We start from the raw sequence: 18,848 nt of genomic DNA on the forward strand, positions 1-18,848 counted from the left end.
TGTTTGTGTGCAGCTGAAGAATAAAAAAAATCTTTACTTGACCTTTGTGAATTAAAAAAGTGATCCCAAATTTATTTGCACCCCCAGTAAAAATGTGTCACAAGCTTTTAAATATATACATTTTTTATTGCAGTAGAAAAGTTTGAAACTGAAAATAAATATTAATTAATAAAGGCAGTTATTTAGTAGGGAACAAATCTACATTAAGATTTGTTTTTGTTTTCTAACAAAACCACTGATGCCAGATTTATTGGCAGCCCTGACTATACCTATATGTAGCACTTTAAATTATTTAAAATTATAACAGTGTAGGAATTTCTACTTTTTGTTTCGCTGGCACATTACACAACACAGGGGCCAATTTCTATCTTCCATTTTTCAAAACGGTAAACACATGAAAACATGTAATTCAAGTCAGATGGCTACAAGAAAATGGCTACTCACCTAAATCTGTCCATATTTACAGTCAGTGCAAAAACAAAATGTTTAAAATAATTGAAAGTGTAAAAACCATTTGAGCAGGGATGTAAGGATAAATAAAGATATTCAGATAAAACAATCTCAAACTAACCCGTACTTGTCGTCTTCCGCTTATCCGGGACCGGGTCGCGGGGGCAGCAGACTCAGCAGAGACGCCCAGACCTCCCTCTCTCCAGACACCTCTCAAACTATTGCTGTAGAAACATTTTAGGTGTGGGATCATGCTTTTGCAAAAAAAGATTAATTTATTATCTTTACGAGGGGTGCCAATAAAGAACACCATAAAACACAGAAGATGTCATTTTTAACAGTGTTTTGTTGGAGACAGTGCTGTATTAACATCATCTTGATTGGTGATTTGCCATTTTAGGCCTGCAAAACATTTGTAAAAAAGAAAAACATAAAACCAAAATCAGACACACTTCCAGAGCACCATTGCTGGTCATGTATAGCCTACCAATGCAATGAATCAGAAAAAAGGTGGACCCAAGATTCAGCCAGACACAGGAAAACGTCACACAGGTAACACTCCTCACAGCTTCTAGGAATCACTGAGGCAGAAAGAGGGATTAGTGACTTGTAGTCTCTCCAGATTTTGCAGGGATCAGAAAAGCCACTAACCTGCTTTTGTCTTGAGTGGAACTTGAAACCCAGAGGGGAAACCTCAGTCGGGGCTCCGCGAAGGGTTTGACCTGAGAAACATGGAACGTGGGGTGAATCCTCATGGAGTTGGGTAATCTCAGTCGTAGAGCGACAGGGTTAATGATCTTGGAGATTGGGAAAGGTCCAACAAATCGGGGTGCCAATTTCTGGGATTCTACCCTTAATGGGAGGTCCTTGGCGGAGAGCCAAACTTTCTGCCCCACCTGGTACTTGGGGGCAGGGATCCGTCTCCGGTTGGCCGTTCTTGACTGAACCAGTGACATTCTGATCATCGACCTCGTGGCCTTTCTCCATATACTTTGGCACCTTAGGGCAGCCACTTGAGCGGACGGAACATTAGCTTCTCTCTCCTGAACTGAAAACATGGGTGGCTGGAAACCAAACACAACATGAAAAGGAGACAAACCAGTGGCACTTGATTGCATAGAGTTCATGGCGTATTCAACCCAGGGCAAATTTTGTGACCACTTGGTCGGGTCAGACTCACATAATATACAAAGTTTGGTTTCAGCTTCTTGGTTGGCTCTCTCGGTTTGGCCATCAGACTGAGGATGAAACCCTGAGGAAAGACTAACAGAAATTCCCAACAAAGAACAAAACTCCTTCCAGAAACGTGACACAAATTGGGGTCCTCTATCGGAAACAATGTATTTAGGGATACCATGGAGCCTGAAAACTTCTCGGGTCAATATCTCACCCATCTCCTTAGCAGATGGAAGCTTCTCCAAGGGCACCAGATGAACCATCTTAGAAAATCTGTCAATTATGGTTAGTAGTACAGAGTGACCCTTAGAAACCGGTAGACCTGTCACACAATCCATCGCAATGTGCGACCATGGGCGAGGCGGAATGGGCAATGGGTGCAACAACCCCGCAGGGGGGCGACGAGAAGGCTTGGCTCGACAACATTGAGTGCATTCAGAAACAAAGTTTTTGACATCCTTGACCAGCGATGGCCACCAAAACTGAGACTGAACTGTCTGAATCGTTCTGCTGATTCCAGGATGACAAACGAGGCGAGAGCAATGACAAGACTCCAATGCCTTTGGCACAAGGCGTTCAGGAACAAAACAGCGGTCCGGTGGACATGATGGTGGGATAGGCAGATCCCTAATGGCCTCCTGGACCTCTCTTTCCACCTCAACTCGGGATACAGACAACCTGACGGTTTCAGAAAGGATAAACTCGTCTTCACCCGCAGACTGAGATTCTGCGGGCTCTTGAATCCGGAATAGGGCGTCAGGTTTGCCATTTTTACACCCTGGCCTGAAATTAAAACAACCAAAAAACAGCCCACCTTGCCTGCCCGGGGTTCAGCCGTTTTGTTGATTTCAGGTACTCCAAGTTTTTTATGGTCAGTCCACACCATAAACGGCTCCTTAGTCCGCTCCAGCCAATGTCTCCACTCTGTCATTGCCAACTTGACGGCCAGTTTCAGAGTCCTTGAGAAAAAGGCACATGGGTGAACACAATCATCCTCACCTCTTTGGCTTAATACGGCTCTGACCCAATGCTTGAGGCATCCACCTCCACAATAAACTGTCTCTCTGGGTCAGGAGACTGTAACACTGGAGCTGACGTGAAGAGCTCCTTCAACTTATTGAAAGCCTTCTCTGCATCCTTATTCCACAAAAATATTATCTTGGAAGAGGTAAGAGCGTTCAGGGGAGTAGCAACCAGACTGTAATTTCTAATAAACCTTCTATAGAAGTTTGCGAAGCCCAGAAATCTTTGAAGTTGCTTGTGATCAGTTGGAACAGGCCATTCCAAAACAGCCTTTACTTTGGAGGGATCGACAAGCACTTGATCTGGGGAAATGATGAAGCCTAAAAAGGAAGTGGTAGTGATGTGAAACTCACATTTTTCTGCCTTGACGAACAACTGGTTTTGGACAAGACGCAAGAGAACAGCTCTGACATGTTTTCTGTGGGTTTCCAGATCTTGAGAATAAATCAGTATGTCATCAAGATAAACAAATACGAATTGACCCACCATGTCTCTTAGAACGTAATTGACCAATGACTGAAAAACTGCAGGAGCATTAGTAAGTCCAAATGGCATAACCTTGTATTCATAATGGCCCATAGGCGTGTTGAAAGCCGTTTTCCACTCATCTCCTTCTCTGATTCGGACCAGATGATATGCATTCCTTAGATCCAGCTTAGAAAATATCTTGGCTCCCTGGATCTGATCAAAAGCTGTGTTCATGAGTGGTAAGGGGTATCTATTTTTAACTGTTATCTCATTAAGGCCTCTATAATCAATGCATGGTCTCAACGAACCATCCTTCTTCCCAACAAAAAAGAAACCAGCACCTGCAGGAGAGGAATAAGGTTGAATGTGCCCTGCCTTTAATGCCTCATCAACATAATTCTTCATGGCTCTGTGCTCTGGACCAGACAATGAATAGGTTCTGCCTTTAGGGGGTGATGTGCCAGGAAGCAAATCAATAGCACAATCATATGGTCTGCGGGGTGGCAGAGCTATGGCCTTCATTTTATTAAATACTTCCTTTAAATCATGGTATTCTTGCGGTACCTTGGATAAATCCGGATAGGTCTCCTCAACCTCATTCTCCATACTGACCTCCGTAGCAGCAGACAAAAGACAGTCAGCGGAACATGACTCAGACCAACCCAAAACTTCTTTTTTCTTCCAATCAATGTGAGGGTTGTGTTTCTGCAACCAGGAGGCCCCTAGGACTACAGGAAGTTCAGGTGAATTAATGATCACGAAAGTTACTTTTTCTTGATGATTACTTCCAACTGTTAAGGTAATCTCCCTCCGTCCTGAGGTATAAATTGTTCATGCTGTGACCATCCAAAGCTAGCATGTTTCTTGTGTCAGCTGACAGAATAAGTTTTATGCCGTTCTTATTTGCAAATGTTTCGTCCATGAATTCAGTGTCTGCTCCTGAATCAATAAACACGGCCCCTGGACAGACAAAGAAGAGGTTTGAAAATGGGCAGGAAACAAGAAGGAGGAGGCAGATAGTTGACTTCGGCTCAGTAGAGACCTCCCTTCCTCTCCTGAGCCTGTCCTTTTAATGGACACCTGAGTGCTAAATGTCCCTTCTCTCCACAATAAAAACAGAGCTTGAATCTTTTCCGACGATCTTTCTCCTCAGGGGTAATCTTGGTTCTGCCCAATTGCATGGGCTCACAATTATCATTTTCCTCAGTGAGAGGTGACCGACTCCTTCTCTCATGCCGGTGTGCAGAAACCTGAGATAATGATGAGCGACCCTTCTCATGTCACTTCTCCCTCCTTCTCTCTGCCAGCCGAATATCAATGCGAGCAGCCAAATCCTCGAGTTGTTTCAGGGAAGAAGGGTAGTCACGGGTCGCTAGCTCATCCTTGATGTCTTCGTTTAATCCTTTCATGAATGCATCCATTTGTGCTGCCTCATTCCAACAGCTCTCTGCAGCCAACAAATGAAAGTCAATTATATAGGTCGAGACAGGTTGATCACCCTGTTTGAGGGACAATAATCCTCTTGCGGCCTCACGACTTGGAATGACCGGGTCAAAAACTCGAATGAGTTCCTTGGAAAAAGTTTCATAAAGATTACAAGATGTAGACCTGTTATGCCATTCAGCAGTTCCCCACTGTTTTGCCTTTCCTGCTAGGAGAGATATAACAAACGCCACCTTGGAACGTTCAGTGAGAAAGGATGACGGCTAAAGCTCAAAATGAATTTCACACTGAGTTAGAAAAGCTCGACATTGGTCTGAGTCTCCCCTGAACATTTCAGGCGGAGAGAGGCGTGGCTCCCTTACCTCTGCTGTTGTCCGTGTTACTTGGGCGTGGTTCCTTTGTGACGGTGGCGGCTCGAAGACAAGATTGCCAGAACGTAATGTGGAAATAATTTCCTCCATGCCGGAACCACCACTGTTGTGCTGGCGATGGGTCCATTTTTGGCCAGATTTTTCTGCTATGAATCAGAAAAAGGTGGACCCAAGATTCAGCCAGACAAAGTACTGAAAGTTTAAAAGGTTTATTCAGCCACAGGAAAACGTCACACAGGTAACACTCCTCACATCTTCCAGGAATCACTGAGGCAGAAAGAGGGATTAGTGACTTGTAGTCTCTCCAGATTTTGCAGGGATCAGAAAAGCCACTAACCTGCTTTTGTCTTGAGTGGAACTTGAAACCCAGAGGGGAAACCTCAGTGGGCGGCAGGCGGTGATCTCCACAGCACAGGTAAGAAGTGACTCCAGGCTGAATAATCCGAGGGCTAGGCTGGCTCAATAATCCAAGGACAGAAACAGGGTCAACGATCGGAACAAGAGGTGTCAGGCAAGGGGCAGGCAGAGGCATAAACCAAATGCAGGAAACAAGGTCGACAACCAAAATCCAAATAGTCCAACAGGGAGCAGGCAGAGGCATAAATCCAAAGAGCAAGGCAAGGTCAAGAACAATGATCAGACAGGAAGGAACGCTGGATATCTACTCACACGATGGCTTTCAAAAATCTGGCACCGTCTGCTTGTCAGAGTCAGTATATATCAGGGAGGACACAGGTGCTTGGCATTCCACAGATTGCACTGCACTGCAGCAGCCACCAGGTGCATCTCATCTGCTGATTGCAGCCAGGGAGACAGGGTAGAGCAGACATGCCAGAATCATAACAACCAAGCGTTCACTCCTCTTGGGTTGAGTGGTCATATTTTGTTGACTTCAGGTCTTATAAGTCACATAACAGTCTACAAAGCTGATAGCCTTATGTTATAGTGGTAGTTCTCCTTTTAAATAAGAATTATTATATTTTCCTAGATTTGATCACCTAGATTTTTTCTAGATTTCATATTTTAAGATACACCACTTGAGCCTGATTTCCTGAGAAAATTGTGTTCAACATCACTTTCATGTTCATCAAACCAATCTTTCACCAGTCTTGCTGTGTGTATTGGTGCATTGTCATCCTGATACACGGCACCGCCTTCAGGATACAATGTTTGAACCATTGGATCCACATGGTCCTCAAGAATGGTTCGGTAGTCCGTGGCAGTGACACGCCCATCTAGCACAAGTATTGGGCCAAGGGAATGCCATGATATGGCAGCCCAAACCATCACTGATCCACCCCCATGTTTCACTCTGGGCATGCAATAGTCTGGGTGGTACGCTTCTTTGGGGCTTCTCCACACCCTAACTCTCCCGGATGTGGGGAAAACAGTAAAGGTGGACTCATCAGAGAACAATACATGTTTCACATTGTCCACAGCCAAGATTTGCACTCCTTGAACCATTGAAACCGACGTTTGGCATTGGCATGAGTAACCAAATGTTTGGCTATAGCAGCCCGGCCGTGTATATTGACCCTGTGGAGCAGTTCTGGTGGAAACAGGAGAGTTGAGGTGCACATTTAATTCTGCCGTGATCTGTGCAGCTGTGGGTTTATGTTTTTTGGATACAATCCGGGGTAGCACCCGAACATCCCTTTCAGACAGCTTCCTCTTGCGTCCACAGTTAATCCTGTTGGATGTGGTTCGTCCTTCTTGGTGGTATGCTGACATTACCCTGGATACCGTGGATCTTGATACATCACAAAGACTTGCTATTTTGGTCACAGATGCGCCAGCAAGACGTGCACCAACAATTTGTCCTCTTTTGAACTCTGGTATGTCACCCATAATGTTGTGTGCATTTCAATATTTTGAGCAAAACTGTGCTCTTACCCTGCTAATTGAACCTTCACACTCTGCTCTTACTGGTGCAATGTGCAATCAATGAAGACTGGCTACCAGGCTGGTCCAATTTAGCCATGAAACCTCCCACACTAAAATGACAGGTGTTTCAGTTTCATTGTCCAACCCCTGTAGGTGAGGCTAATGCTGTAAGTTCTCTGGTGAAGATCCAGCAAAGCTTTTTGGCTTTCTTGCAACACACTTCAGTTGTGCATTGCTGCATCTGCGCAATTTTACTTAAACAGCTTTATTGTCCAAAAAGAGTTATCATTTGACATTATGAGATTGCTGCAATTAGTTTTCTCTGAAAAGTGTTTGTACTTCCAGCTATAAACCTTTAATCTTCTGTGTTTTTGAAAATTGCTTTAATACATTCCCCAGTGGGCCCACCACCTGCAGGGGGAACCGTGAGGGACCGGTGCAAAGAGGATTGGGTGGCGGACGAAGGTGGAGACCTCAACGGCCCGATCCCCGGATGCTTAGGCTGGCTCTAGGGACGTGGAATGTCACCTCGCTGGGGGGGAAGGAGTCTGAGCTTGTGCGGGAGGTCGAGAGATATCGACTAGAAATAGTCGGGCTCGCCTCCACGCACAGCGTGGGCTCTGGAACCCATCTCCTTGAGAGGGGTTGGACTCTCTTCTACTCTGGAGTGGCCCACGGGGAGAGGCGGTGGGCTGGTGTGGGTTTGCTTGTTGCCCCCCAGCTCAGCCGTCTCGTGTTGGGGTTTACCCCAGTGGATGAGAGGGTTGTATCCCTGCGCCTTCGGTTGGGGAGAGGTCTCTGACTATCATTTCAGCCTACAGGCCGAGTGGTAGTGCAGAGTACCCTGCCTTCTTGGCGTCCCTGTCGGGGATACTGGATAGTGCCCCTCCCGGGGACTCCATTATTCTGCTGGGGGACTTCAACGCCCACGTGGGGAACACAGTGACACCTGGAGAGGCGTGATCGGGAGGAATGGCCTCCCCGATCTGAATCCGAGTGGTGTTTTGTTATTGGACTTCTGTGCTAGTCACGGATTGTCCATAACGAACACCATGTTCAAACATAAGGGTGTCCATCAGTGCACTTGGCACCAGGACACCCTAGGCAGGAGGTCGATGATCGACTTTGTTGTCGTATCATCAGACCTTCGGCCGCATGTTTTGGACACTCGGGTGAAGAGAGGGGCTGAGCTGTCCACTGATCATCACCTCGTGGTGAGTTGGATCCGCTGGAGGAGGAGAAAGCCGGACAGACTCGGCAGGCCCAAGCGCATAGTGAGGGTCTGCTGGGAACGCCTGGCGGAGCCCTCGGCCAGGGATGTATTCAACTCCCACCTCCGGGAGAGCTTCGACCAGATCCCGGGGGATGTTGGAGACATAGAGTCAGAGTGGACCATGTTCTCTGCATCTATTGTCGATGCTGCTGCCCATAGCTGCGGCCGTAAGGTCTGCGGTGCCTGTCGTGGCGGCAATCCCAGAACCCGGTGGTGGACACCGGCAGTAAGGGATGCTGTTAAGCTGAAGAAGGAGTCCTATCGCTGTGGTTGGCTTGTGGGACTCCTGAGGCGGCTGACGGGTACCGTGAGGCCAAGCGTGCTGCGGCCCGGGCTGTGGCAGAGGCAAAAACTCGGGCCTGGGAAGAGTTCGGTGAGGCCATGGAGAAGGACTACCGGTTGGCCTCGAAGCGATTCTGGCAAACCGTCCGACGCCTCAGGAGGGGGAAGCAGTGCTCTGCCAACACTGTTTATAGTGGGGGCGGGAGACTGCTGACCTCGACTGAGGACATTATCGGGCGGTGGAAGGAGGTACTTCGAGATCTCCTCAATCCTGCCATCACGCATTCCGTGGTGGAAACAGAGGCTGGGGACTCGGGGTTGGACTCTTTCATCACCCAGGCTGAAGTCACCGAGGTGGTTAAAAAGCTCCGCGGTGGCAAGGCTTCGGGGTGGATGACATCCGCCCTGAGTACCTCAAGTCTCTGGATGTTGTAGGGCTGTCATGGTTGACCACGCCTCTTCAACATTGCGTGGCGGTCGGGGACAGTGCCTCTGGACTGGCAGACTGGGGTGGTGGTCCCCCTTTATAAGAAGGGGGACCGGAGGGTGTGTTCCAACTACAGGGGGATCACACTCCTCAGCCTCCCTGGTAAGGCCTACGCCAGGGTATTGGAGAGGAGAGTCCGACCGATAGTCGAACCTCGGCTTCAGGAGGAACAGTGTGGTTTTCATCCCCAGCCGTGGAACACTGGACCAGCTCTATACCCTCTACAGGGTGCTCGAGGGTTCATGGAGTTTGCCCAACCGGTTCACATGTGTTTTGTGGACCTGGAGGAAGGCATTCGACTGTGTCCCTCGTGATGCCCTGTGGGGGGTGCTCCAGGAGTATGGAATCGGGGGCCCTTATTAGGGGCCATCCGGTCCCTGTACGAGCGGAGCAGGAGTTTGGTCCGCATTGCCGGCACTAAGTCGGACCTGTTCCCAGTGCATGTTGGACCTCCGGCAGGGCTGCCCTTTGTCGCCGGTCCTGTTCATACTTTTATGGACAGGATTTCTAGACGCAGCCAAGGGCCGGAGGGGGTCTGGGTTGGGGACCAGTGGATTTCGTCTCTTCTTTTTGCGGATGACGTGGTCCTGCTGGCCCCCTCTAGCCAAGACCTACAGCATGCGCTGTGGCGGTTCGCAGCCGAGTGTGAAGGCGGCTGGGATGAGGATCAGCTCCTCCAAGTCCGAGGCCATGGTACTCGACCGGAAAAGGGTGGCTTATCCTTTTCAGGTTGGAGGGGAGTTCCTGCCTCAGTGGAGGAGTTTTAAGTATCTCGGGGTCTTGTTCACGAGTGAGGGAAGAATGGAGCGGGAGATCGACAGACGGATCGGTGCAGCTGCCACAGTAATGGGGGCGCTGTGCCGGTCCATTGTGGTGAAGAGAGAGCTGAGCCGAAAAGCAAAGCTCTCAATTTACTGTTCGGTCTACGTTCCTACCCTCACCTATGGCCATGAACTTTGGGTCATGACCGAAAGAACGAGATCACGGATACAAGCGGCTGAAGTGAGCTTCCTCCGTAGGGTGGCCGGGCACTCCCTTAGAGATAGGGTGAGGAGCTCGGCCATCCGGGAGGGGCTCGGAGTAGAGCCGCTGCTCCTCCACATCAAGGAGGAGCCAGTTGAGGTGGCTCGGGCATCTATACCGGATGCCTCCTGGACGCCTTCCTCGGGAGGTGTTCCAGGCACGTCCAACCGGGAGGAGGCCCAGGGGACGGCCCAGGACACGCTGGAGGGACTAGGTCCTCTCGGCTGGCCTGGGAACGCCTTGGGCTCCCCTGGAGGAACTGGAGGAGGTGTCTGGAGAGAGGGACGTCTGGGCGTCTCTGCTGAGTCTGCTGCCCCCCGCGACCCGTCCTGGATAAGCGGAAGATGACGAACGAACGAGCTTAATACATTATCAACTTGGGTACTTATTATTGCAGAATGTTGGGGCAGGGATTAATAAATTTAAGCATAGTTTACAGTTACAAAAATGTTTTAGTTCATAGGCTAATTTGGGTCTTGAACCTAAAAAATCATCTGGGGTATCAAGATTTGAGATTTTAACATTTTGCATGATTGGTTTTCCCCTTTTTAATTTGAAATCGGAAAAAAAAAAAAAAAGAAAAAAGCTAATCTTGCTTAAATGTACTTGTTAACTTTAGACCGACTGAAAATCCCTTTGTTTAAATGATTGGTGTCCAAGGTTTGCATGTCATGCAAGGCAGACATATGAATGGAAGAGACCAATTTCATTTACAGCTGATATGTTCTTGCGAGACTTTTATTGTTTCTAGCTTTAATGCAGAAACATTGCTAAAGTACTCCACAACTCCAAACAATACACTGCAGGAAGTTCACACACCACACACACACACACACAATTACCATCCAGGAAAAGGAGAGGAGAGATAATGGCTGAGCCCGTGACAGTCAGATAGAGGCAGTAATTAATTTCAGTTCTCCCCTCTCTTGCTCTCAACTTCCAGTCCCGTCAGACAAGCCCTATTGTTGTCCACTAATACAGTTATTAATGGGGGCCAGTACACAGACAACGGCAGTCAATCAAACATTATTTTTATATTAGGCTTTCCACCTACACATTCAGCAAACTATATTGAGCTTGCCTGCAAAATAGTGTGTTTTTTAATACTGACTCTGCTAAAGCTAGCTAGGAGTTTATGGCTCTGCAGCCTTGTTTGATAAACCAACCGCATTTCTGTAATATACAGCTCACAGTACAGTAGGTTGGCTCTTGAAATCATAACCCCCTCATTTTTTTAAAACATAAGTCATGAGGTAAATGTAATAAAGCCATGTGAGTCATATGAGAAGTGATATGTTTGCATAACAGATCTAAGTATAGTCCCATAAGCACCATTGCAGAATTTTGTTATGAAATTGGCTTATTCAGGGATTGAAGAGGAGTGACCTTATTTCCACAGTATCTTTTGGGAAATATCTTCTGATGTAATAGTTATTTGGCTAAAGGCACAATGCATCCAATTCATTGGGAAATACAGAACCATAGTAAGGCATGCTAGACATATATTACATATTCGTTCTTGAAGCAGTTTTCTGTTGCTGGTACAGTAGATGCGTATCCAGAAATTAATCTACAAAAAGAACCCCAGAGTGATTCAGGCTAAATTACTTTAAAGCTTATAATATGCCCAGAGCAAATAGCTAATGCTTAAATCTAAATTGTTTCAAGAAGGTATTGAACAGCCTAATTGAGGTGATATATCAAACGTAATTACTCCACATAAGTGCCCAAAGCGTTGATAGCAAAATTAGATGTTACTTGACTAATGGCCATTTAGAGCTTTATCATTGAGTGTCTTTATTTTTTTGAAACAAAAAAGATTCATTAAGATGAAAGAATGATTGGTACATAATCTCTGACAATGCCTTGAGTAGCAAAACAAATTGCTTCATACGTTTTCTGTATAAATGGTTTGTGACAAGCGTAGACAATAAACATTTATCATTGCAGACGCCAATAAGAAAAGTACCCTTGCAAAATTATTATTATTATTAAATTAACTTCAATTTTTTTAATTTTGTCACAGTAAAATTGCAAACTTCAATGGATTTTATTTGAATTTATTTGACAGACCAACCCAAAATGAAGCATCATTGTGATGCAAAGGAAAACAGTGCATAGTTTTGTGTGGCATATTTTGTGTTCAGCCCTGCTTTATTTTGATACCTCTTATGTCTGCAATTAATTCTCTTCAGACGTACAGTAAAAATACATCTGTATGAGCCAAATACAGAGCAATTCTGCAAGAAAACTTGAATTCTGCAAGACTTTAGACTAAGGGTGAAGTTCACCATCCAACAGACCACTGTCCCAAAGCATACAACGGAATTTTTATACCAAAACATAATAATGTCGTAGAAGGGCCCACTTAAAGCCCAGATCTAAATCAATTTGGAATTATGACAGGACCTTAAAATGTATTAGTTAGATGTTCTTCCTCAAGCCTAGCTAAGCATGAGCTTTATTACAAAGAAGAATAGGCAAAAATGTAAGCGGTCTAGAAGTGCAACAACTGGTAGAGATATGCCCAAAATACTTAGATCTTTCTTAGAGAAAAAGGTGGTCCCCGCACAGTATTGACTCTGATGGGCTGAATGCAACTGCACGCTAAACTTTCCGATTAGTATTCGTAAAAATTTAAATCGGTGTCTTTTCAACTTAAAATTATGCTATAGACCAATTGTATGGTCTATCACATAAGGTCCCTATAAAATATATTGATGTTAGTTGTAACATAACAGAATTAGAGAAGCTGAGGAGGTATGAATATTTTTGCAAGGCACTCTACATGAATGACCAGTTGCAATTTGTAAACGTTTATAAAAAAGCATATCTGCGTGTTCAAACGAGCACTTTAATGAATCCTTTCAATGGTGTATGCCTTTCCCTGCGTGTTTTTTGTCCTCGCATGTCCGCATGTGCACATGTTTGCGCCTGCGTGCATCCTGGTCTGCCGGCCTGCGTCCCGTGTGCGTTTCTGTCCCGTATGTGTGCGTGTGTATGTGTGTGTATGTGTTCCAGGAGAGCCAGTGGGTTGGACAGCGTTTCTCTCCTAATCAAGGATACAATAGAAGGGGAGATGCTGATGATCGACAACCTCTCCGGCTCCGTCTTCCTCCATTACTCCTCTCCGCCTGTCTGCAAAGACTGCAAGGGCCACCCGCAAGAGGTACCACCCTGGACACACATAAACCCTGTTTAGTATACGTACACAACCCTGGACAAGGCTGTGCAAGAAAATATGAAAGGCTTAATATGTTCAAGAGCTGAACAGAAGCAAAAAAAAAAAAATGTCCTCACACCTCATACGCAGACTGCTCAGTAAGAACAACACAACCAGTTTAAAAAACATTAAAGCACCTTTAATGAATTACTTGCAGAAAAGATTAGCCTTGCAGACATCTACAGGCTGATAGAGCAAGCGTAATGCTTTTACATCATATCGTGTGTCTCAAACTGTGCTACTTTTACTAATGAGGGTAACCGAGGCTCACTGTAGAAATATTCTTGGTGATAGTCAAAAACAGGATTGTTCAAGCACACTGGAAGCCCAGCTTTAACTGTAAACTAATGAAAAGTGTACTGGACAGTATTATAGAAACCCCTTTGAAAACTTGATTGACCAAACATAAAGCATGTTGCAAACCAGTGCCTCCAAAAAACACATGACTTTACAGGCCTTGCAACCGGGGCTCCTAGTAAAAATGGCCTAAATACTAGAAAACTGAACATGTTTTAAAATAAAAAGTGACAAAACAAGCATATTTTACCAGTTTTTCATGTTAAACAACAGAATGACAAAAATGGTGCAAGGAAAAAAACCTCTATTTGTTTTTGTCATTAGACCTCAACAGGCATGAAAATGTCCTAGTTATCATTTAAAATTAAGACATATTACAATTATATTTTTCTTTGTTCTCAACCTAAAAGAAGAACTAAAATTCCATTTTTATGAACCATAAAATAAAGAAATATATGTTATATGAGGTATTTTTTATTCTTGTTACATTTTCTTTTTTTTCCCACAAATCATGTACAATAGAAAAAGGTGCTCTGGTCACATTTGCAAAATGATGTCATGTGGAACTAGCAAGCCACATCTCCCTGTTTTTCCCTACTGTAAAACATGGTGATGGCAGTATCATGCTGTGGGGATGTTTCTCTTTAGTAGGGAGAACCATGTTGGACAAGGTTTATGGAAAGAAGGATGAAGGACACTCACCCTAAACATAAGCCAGGGCTGCAATTAAATTATTTAGGTCATGTGGGCCAGATTAAGACCCATCCAAAAAAATTATATTGTGGTCAATGAATATGGAACACTGTAATAATCACAGCACATGTATCCAATCTGTATTTAAAAATGTGCACAGTTCAAGCAACAACACAGGGCTGAAGAACAAGTAGCTTGAACTTCATGCACCTGGTGAAGAACGCTACAATGAGCAAAATGTTACACTTTAAAATGTTGAGAACCACTCATCTAGAGAGATGCAGGTGAATCTGAAGTCTTCTTTCTTCAGTGCTGCTGTGGTTTTTCAGGCAGACAACTGCATTCAGCACACAACAGAAGGACTGGATCTTCGCAGTTTCTTGGAGTATACTTCCAAATACAATTGCTTTAGTGTTTGCTTGAAATAAAAATAGTCTTAGCAGCTTTTGTGTAATCAAATGCTATGTTGTTAGGGAAGCAGAATTTGAAATGACAAAATTTTATTACAGAAACAAAAGGACAAAATATTGTTCTTTTAGTTGCATTTCATTGATATAAAACACGGAAACCTAATATACTGTAAATCTGCTGGGTATGCAAGATTTGGGATGTTCTGCACCTACTTTTTATGTGTAGCTAGGAAATTTAAAACAGCTGTATTAGATGCTTTCTCAATGTAGCGCCAGGAGCAAAATGACCAAACATTAACTTTAACTTGTTAGTATTACATTTGAGCATTAATAAAGAATAAAGCAAAAATGTAACACCTAAATATCAGCCCTCATAGATACGTTACTGTATCTGCAAATATGGATAGTTTTGCCAGCTGCCAGAATTCAGAGTGTAATGGACTAGTGTGTAGGTAAAGCATCAATTTCAGGCTGCATCAGAAACCCAGACTGACAATTCTGGATGCATCCTTCATTACTACTAGAAACCCATATAACAGACATTTACATTCATGAACGCAAATATATGCAGTAAACTTCAAATCAGTGTGTATGTAGATACTCAGGAGATGCATTTTGCTTGTACTATCATGAAAATACCGCTGATAAAACCATCTTGCATGGCTGTTTAGTGGATTAATGAGGCCCCTTTGCACGACACCACAAATGCACCCATGCCTCATGACTGTATGCCTTGCAGGAGAGCATGCACATGGCCACCCACAGTCTCCTTGAGTTTATATTCCAAGGTGTCTTGTTAACAGGAAAGTCTTGCATTCAACATTCACTAAGAAACATACTGTCCTGTGCGAGTGTTGTCTATCACAGTGACAAAGTGCAGTGGGTCAGCTCAGAGGAGGAAGTAACTGGATCTACACCTCCTCACCTGTCAGCTTCGCTTCAGCCTGTCTGCAACTGCTGTCAGACCATCAATCTTCCTCTCTCTTTTTTACATGTTTCCTCTCCTCTATGAGCACTTCCACTACTTTTGCTATGTATGTTTGGTCTCTGACTTACTATCTGATCCAGAATAGCTCTGCTTCAGTTTGCCGTGAACATTAACTTGCATACGATGCATTGCTAAAGTATTCATACCCCTTGAATGTTCATAGTTTATCAGATTAAAACAACAAACTTGATTCTGTGTGATGTAAAAGTCTGAAATGGGTTGACAAGCATTTGTAGTTTGCTCCCTTTACTCTGACTCCCCTTGATAAAATATTGTGCTAAAATTCGTTTGAAAAGTCCTACTTAGTTAATAGACTTCACCTGTGTAGTTTATCTCACTATAAATACAACTATTCTGTGTAGGCCTTAGAGGTTTTTGGAGAATATTAGTGAACAAACATCATCATGAAGACCAAGGAACACAGCAGATAGGTCAGGCATAAAGTTGTGAAGGCATATAAATCAGGGTAAGGTTATAAAACTATATTGCAAGCATTGACATATTTCATAAAGCATCGTCCAATACTTCATCTGAAAAAAGGTACTGCATACCTACCAACACCTCTTAAGCCGACAAGCTATATAAGGGCAGCTTTAAAGCAGAAGCATCCAAGAGGGTTTGGTTAGGAGGCTTAGTGTTGGGTGGAAGAAAATTCATCCACAGTTCTCAAAATATTTTTGAAGTTAAAATCACTCACTCACTAATCACCTGATCAGAAAGCCTGCGAGCATGCCCATGCCCATGGTAACTATGGAGGTGCTGCAGAGATCTAAAGTTCAGGTGAGAAAATCAGTCAACAGGACAACTACTAGTAGTGCAATCCACAAATCTGGCCCTTATGGAAGAGGTGATAAGAAGAAACCAATAATTGAAAAAAGGCTATTAACAATCCTGTAGATTGCCACAAACCATCTAGGGAACAAAGCAAACATATCAATGAAGGGTGCTATGGTCAGATGGAACTAAAATTAACCTTCATGGTCTACTTGCAAATGCAAAATGTGGTGATAAATCAACTTGCACATTACGCTTAACCCACCACCCCCACAATGAAACATGGTAGTGGCAGCATAGTGCTGTTGGGATGCTTTCTTCTGCAGGGACATCGCAGCTGAATCAGAGTTTTTTACACGACAATCCTGAAAACCTGTTAGTGGCTACAAAAGACTTAAGACCTTGGTGGAGGTTCACCCTCCAACAAACAACAATCCTAAACATCCATTTTAGATCAAAGCATATGCAGACCTAAATCCAACTGAAAATAGTTGGCAAGTCTTGAAACTGATGGTTAAAGATGCCCTCCATGCAAAGCAAGTTTAAGCTAGTTAAGACTGGCAAAGATTTCACTCTCTGAATGTGGAAAGCTGGTACAAACATACCAAAATGACTTGCCAAGACTTTGTAGAACCACCAGCGAAAGGTGGTTCTACAAAGTATTGACCCAGGGAAGCAGCGTCCAAATGCCGACATTTCACTTCCCGTCATCCAGGACTTCGTTGTTGGTGTATTGCATTAATCCTGATGAAATACATTTAACTTAATGGCTGTAACTCAGCAAGAGGTGCAAATATCAAGAGCTATGAACACTTTTGCAAAACACATGTATTTTGAGGTGACACAAAGGCCCCACTAGAAATCTGGGCTTAATATTGTTAGAAGAGAATAATTCATCATGTTACTCTGTAAAGAGCCCTTGAGATGACCTGAAAAGTGACAGTTCAACCTTTACCATTCATTTAGCCTCAATGTATTGACCTTATGCTTCCTTTAGACCAGCATCCTTCTATATTGCTTCATTTGTAATCATAGCAGTGCATTTCTCATAAATGCTGTTGTTAATCTTTGTGGTGTGTTGTAAGAAATTATCTTCTGACTACTACCCTGCAGGGTTAAGCATATTGATACAGCAAACAGTATGTGTTGGCTAGTATGACTCATGTGCTTTAGTCACGAGAGACACATTTATTTTCCTTTTCAGTCCATTCTGTTGAATAGAACAATGCTGTTTCTCCCTCTGCTTGTACTGAAGTGATTACTTTCAGTTTGCTGTTCCCTATCTTGTTAGTAAAGACAGCAATATTTCTGTTGTAGCAAAGTTTCCCTCTGCCCATTGTACTTCTGGGTTCTCCCCGAAGGCACAGCGAAGAACATGGACGCTGTAGTTTCAGTTACGTGTCGATAAAAACACATGCTAATGACTTGCAAGGGTCCTGTTGGGGCCATTTATTGCTTAACTATGAGGCACAAGTCACAGATATAGTGTGGCTACTACATGAAACAAAACAGTACAGATGTAAAGTGTTTCTTTGAGCTAATGAGTCGCTTTGATGTGCTTGTTGTCTTTGCTTTGCTTCATTACATTTCTGTCTCTCTTTGGGACCTGTGGCAGTGGATGATTAACTGGCACATATCAGCAGTGAATCTTGCTTTATGAGCCGCTTTATTCACGCGTTAATACATGGCTAAGCAGCCTCGCTCATTGAATTTCACTTGGCCCACTTTAAGTACCCTCGATTAATATTTATTGCTATACCTCCATAAATAATATTGCTAGAATGCCCAGACAGCATTTCCAGAAATCCAGCTTCGCTTGTTTGAAATATTGCTGAGAAAGACTGAGTAACCAATAAGGTAAAAGCATATAAGCTGATTTGCATGATCTTTGAATAAAGAAAATGTGGTTCAAAGAGTTTGAAAAAGCTTTAATATCATTTTATAAAACTGAAAACATGGTGGTTTCACTCGATGATTACAAAGTACTGCTTGAAATGTCTCACCGTTCTCTCTTTGCAGACTTGTCAACAGCTATGGCATCTCATTTCAGCTTGGTTGAGGTTTTTTATGTCGTGTCTATGCAACTTATGCTGGTTTATTAGAGCTAATGAATAAACAAATAAATAAGGCTGATCATGTTTGTTTAATACTTACATGCAGAAAAATTAACTACATTGAGGGTCTCCAGTGCTACAATGGTCATGATGAGCACTGGAGATTGTGTTCTTGCAGGATGTTGGAACCAATCACTCTTTCTTCTTTCATTGGCTTTTAAAGGCATCAGTAAGTGAAATAAACTCTTTGCAGCAGATCAGAATGGCAGAGATTGAGCAGCATCATTGAAGTCGGTGCAACTCTCGGATAAGTCCTCGTCTCTGCTCTCCCTGATGAATTGAGCCTGGACGAACATACCAGCTATCTGGTGCTGATGCAGAAGGGAAGGTGAGGTTTGAACTGAGGAGATGAAGGAAAAGATTCAATTCAATACACTCTCATGAAGCAAAGAAAAGGAATTGCAGAAGTTTTAGAAAAGAAGAAAATATATATATATATATCATAAGGGTGTACTCAGCAGATGCAAAT

At 43.9% G+C, this 18,848-nt stretch overlaps 1 protein-coding gene across 1 annotated transcript in view; it reads left to right on the forward strand.

Moving 5' to 3' along the window:
• The window catches only part of LOC124863112 (voltage-dependent T-type calcium channel subunit alpha-1I-like), a 127,298-nt gene extending 108,690 nt beyond the window's left edge, over positions 1-18,608 (forward strand). Inside the window, exon 31 of the mRNA XM_047357361.1 lies at positions 18,573-18,608. Within this exon, the coding sequence (XP_047213317.1) occupies positions 18,573-18,608 (36 nt within the window). The remainder of the gene's footprint in view (positions 1-18,572) is intronic.
• The last annotated feature ends 240 nt before the right edge of the window (positions 18,609-18,848 follow it).

This window comes from Girardinichthys multiradiatus, chromosome X (genome assembly GCF_021462225.1).
Source record: "Girardinichthys multiradiatus isolate DD_20200921_A chromosome X, DD_fGirMul_XY1, whole genome shotgun sequence".
NCBI classification, from domain to species: domain Eukaryota; kingdom Metazoa; phylum Chordata; class Actinopteri; order Cyprinodontiformes; family Goodeidae; genus Girardinichthys; species Girardinichthys multiradiatus.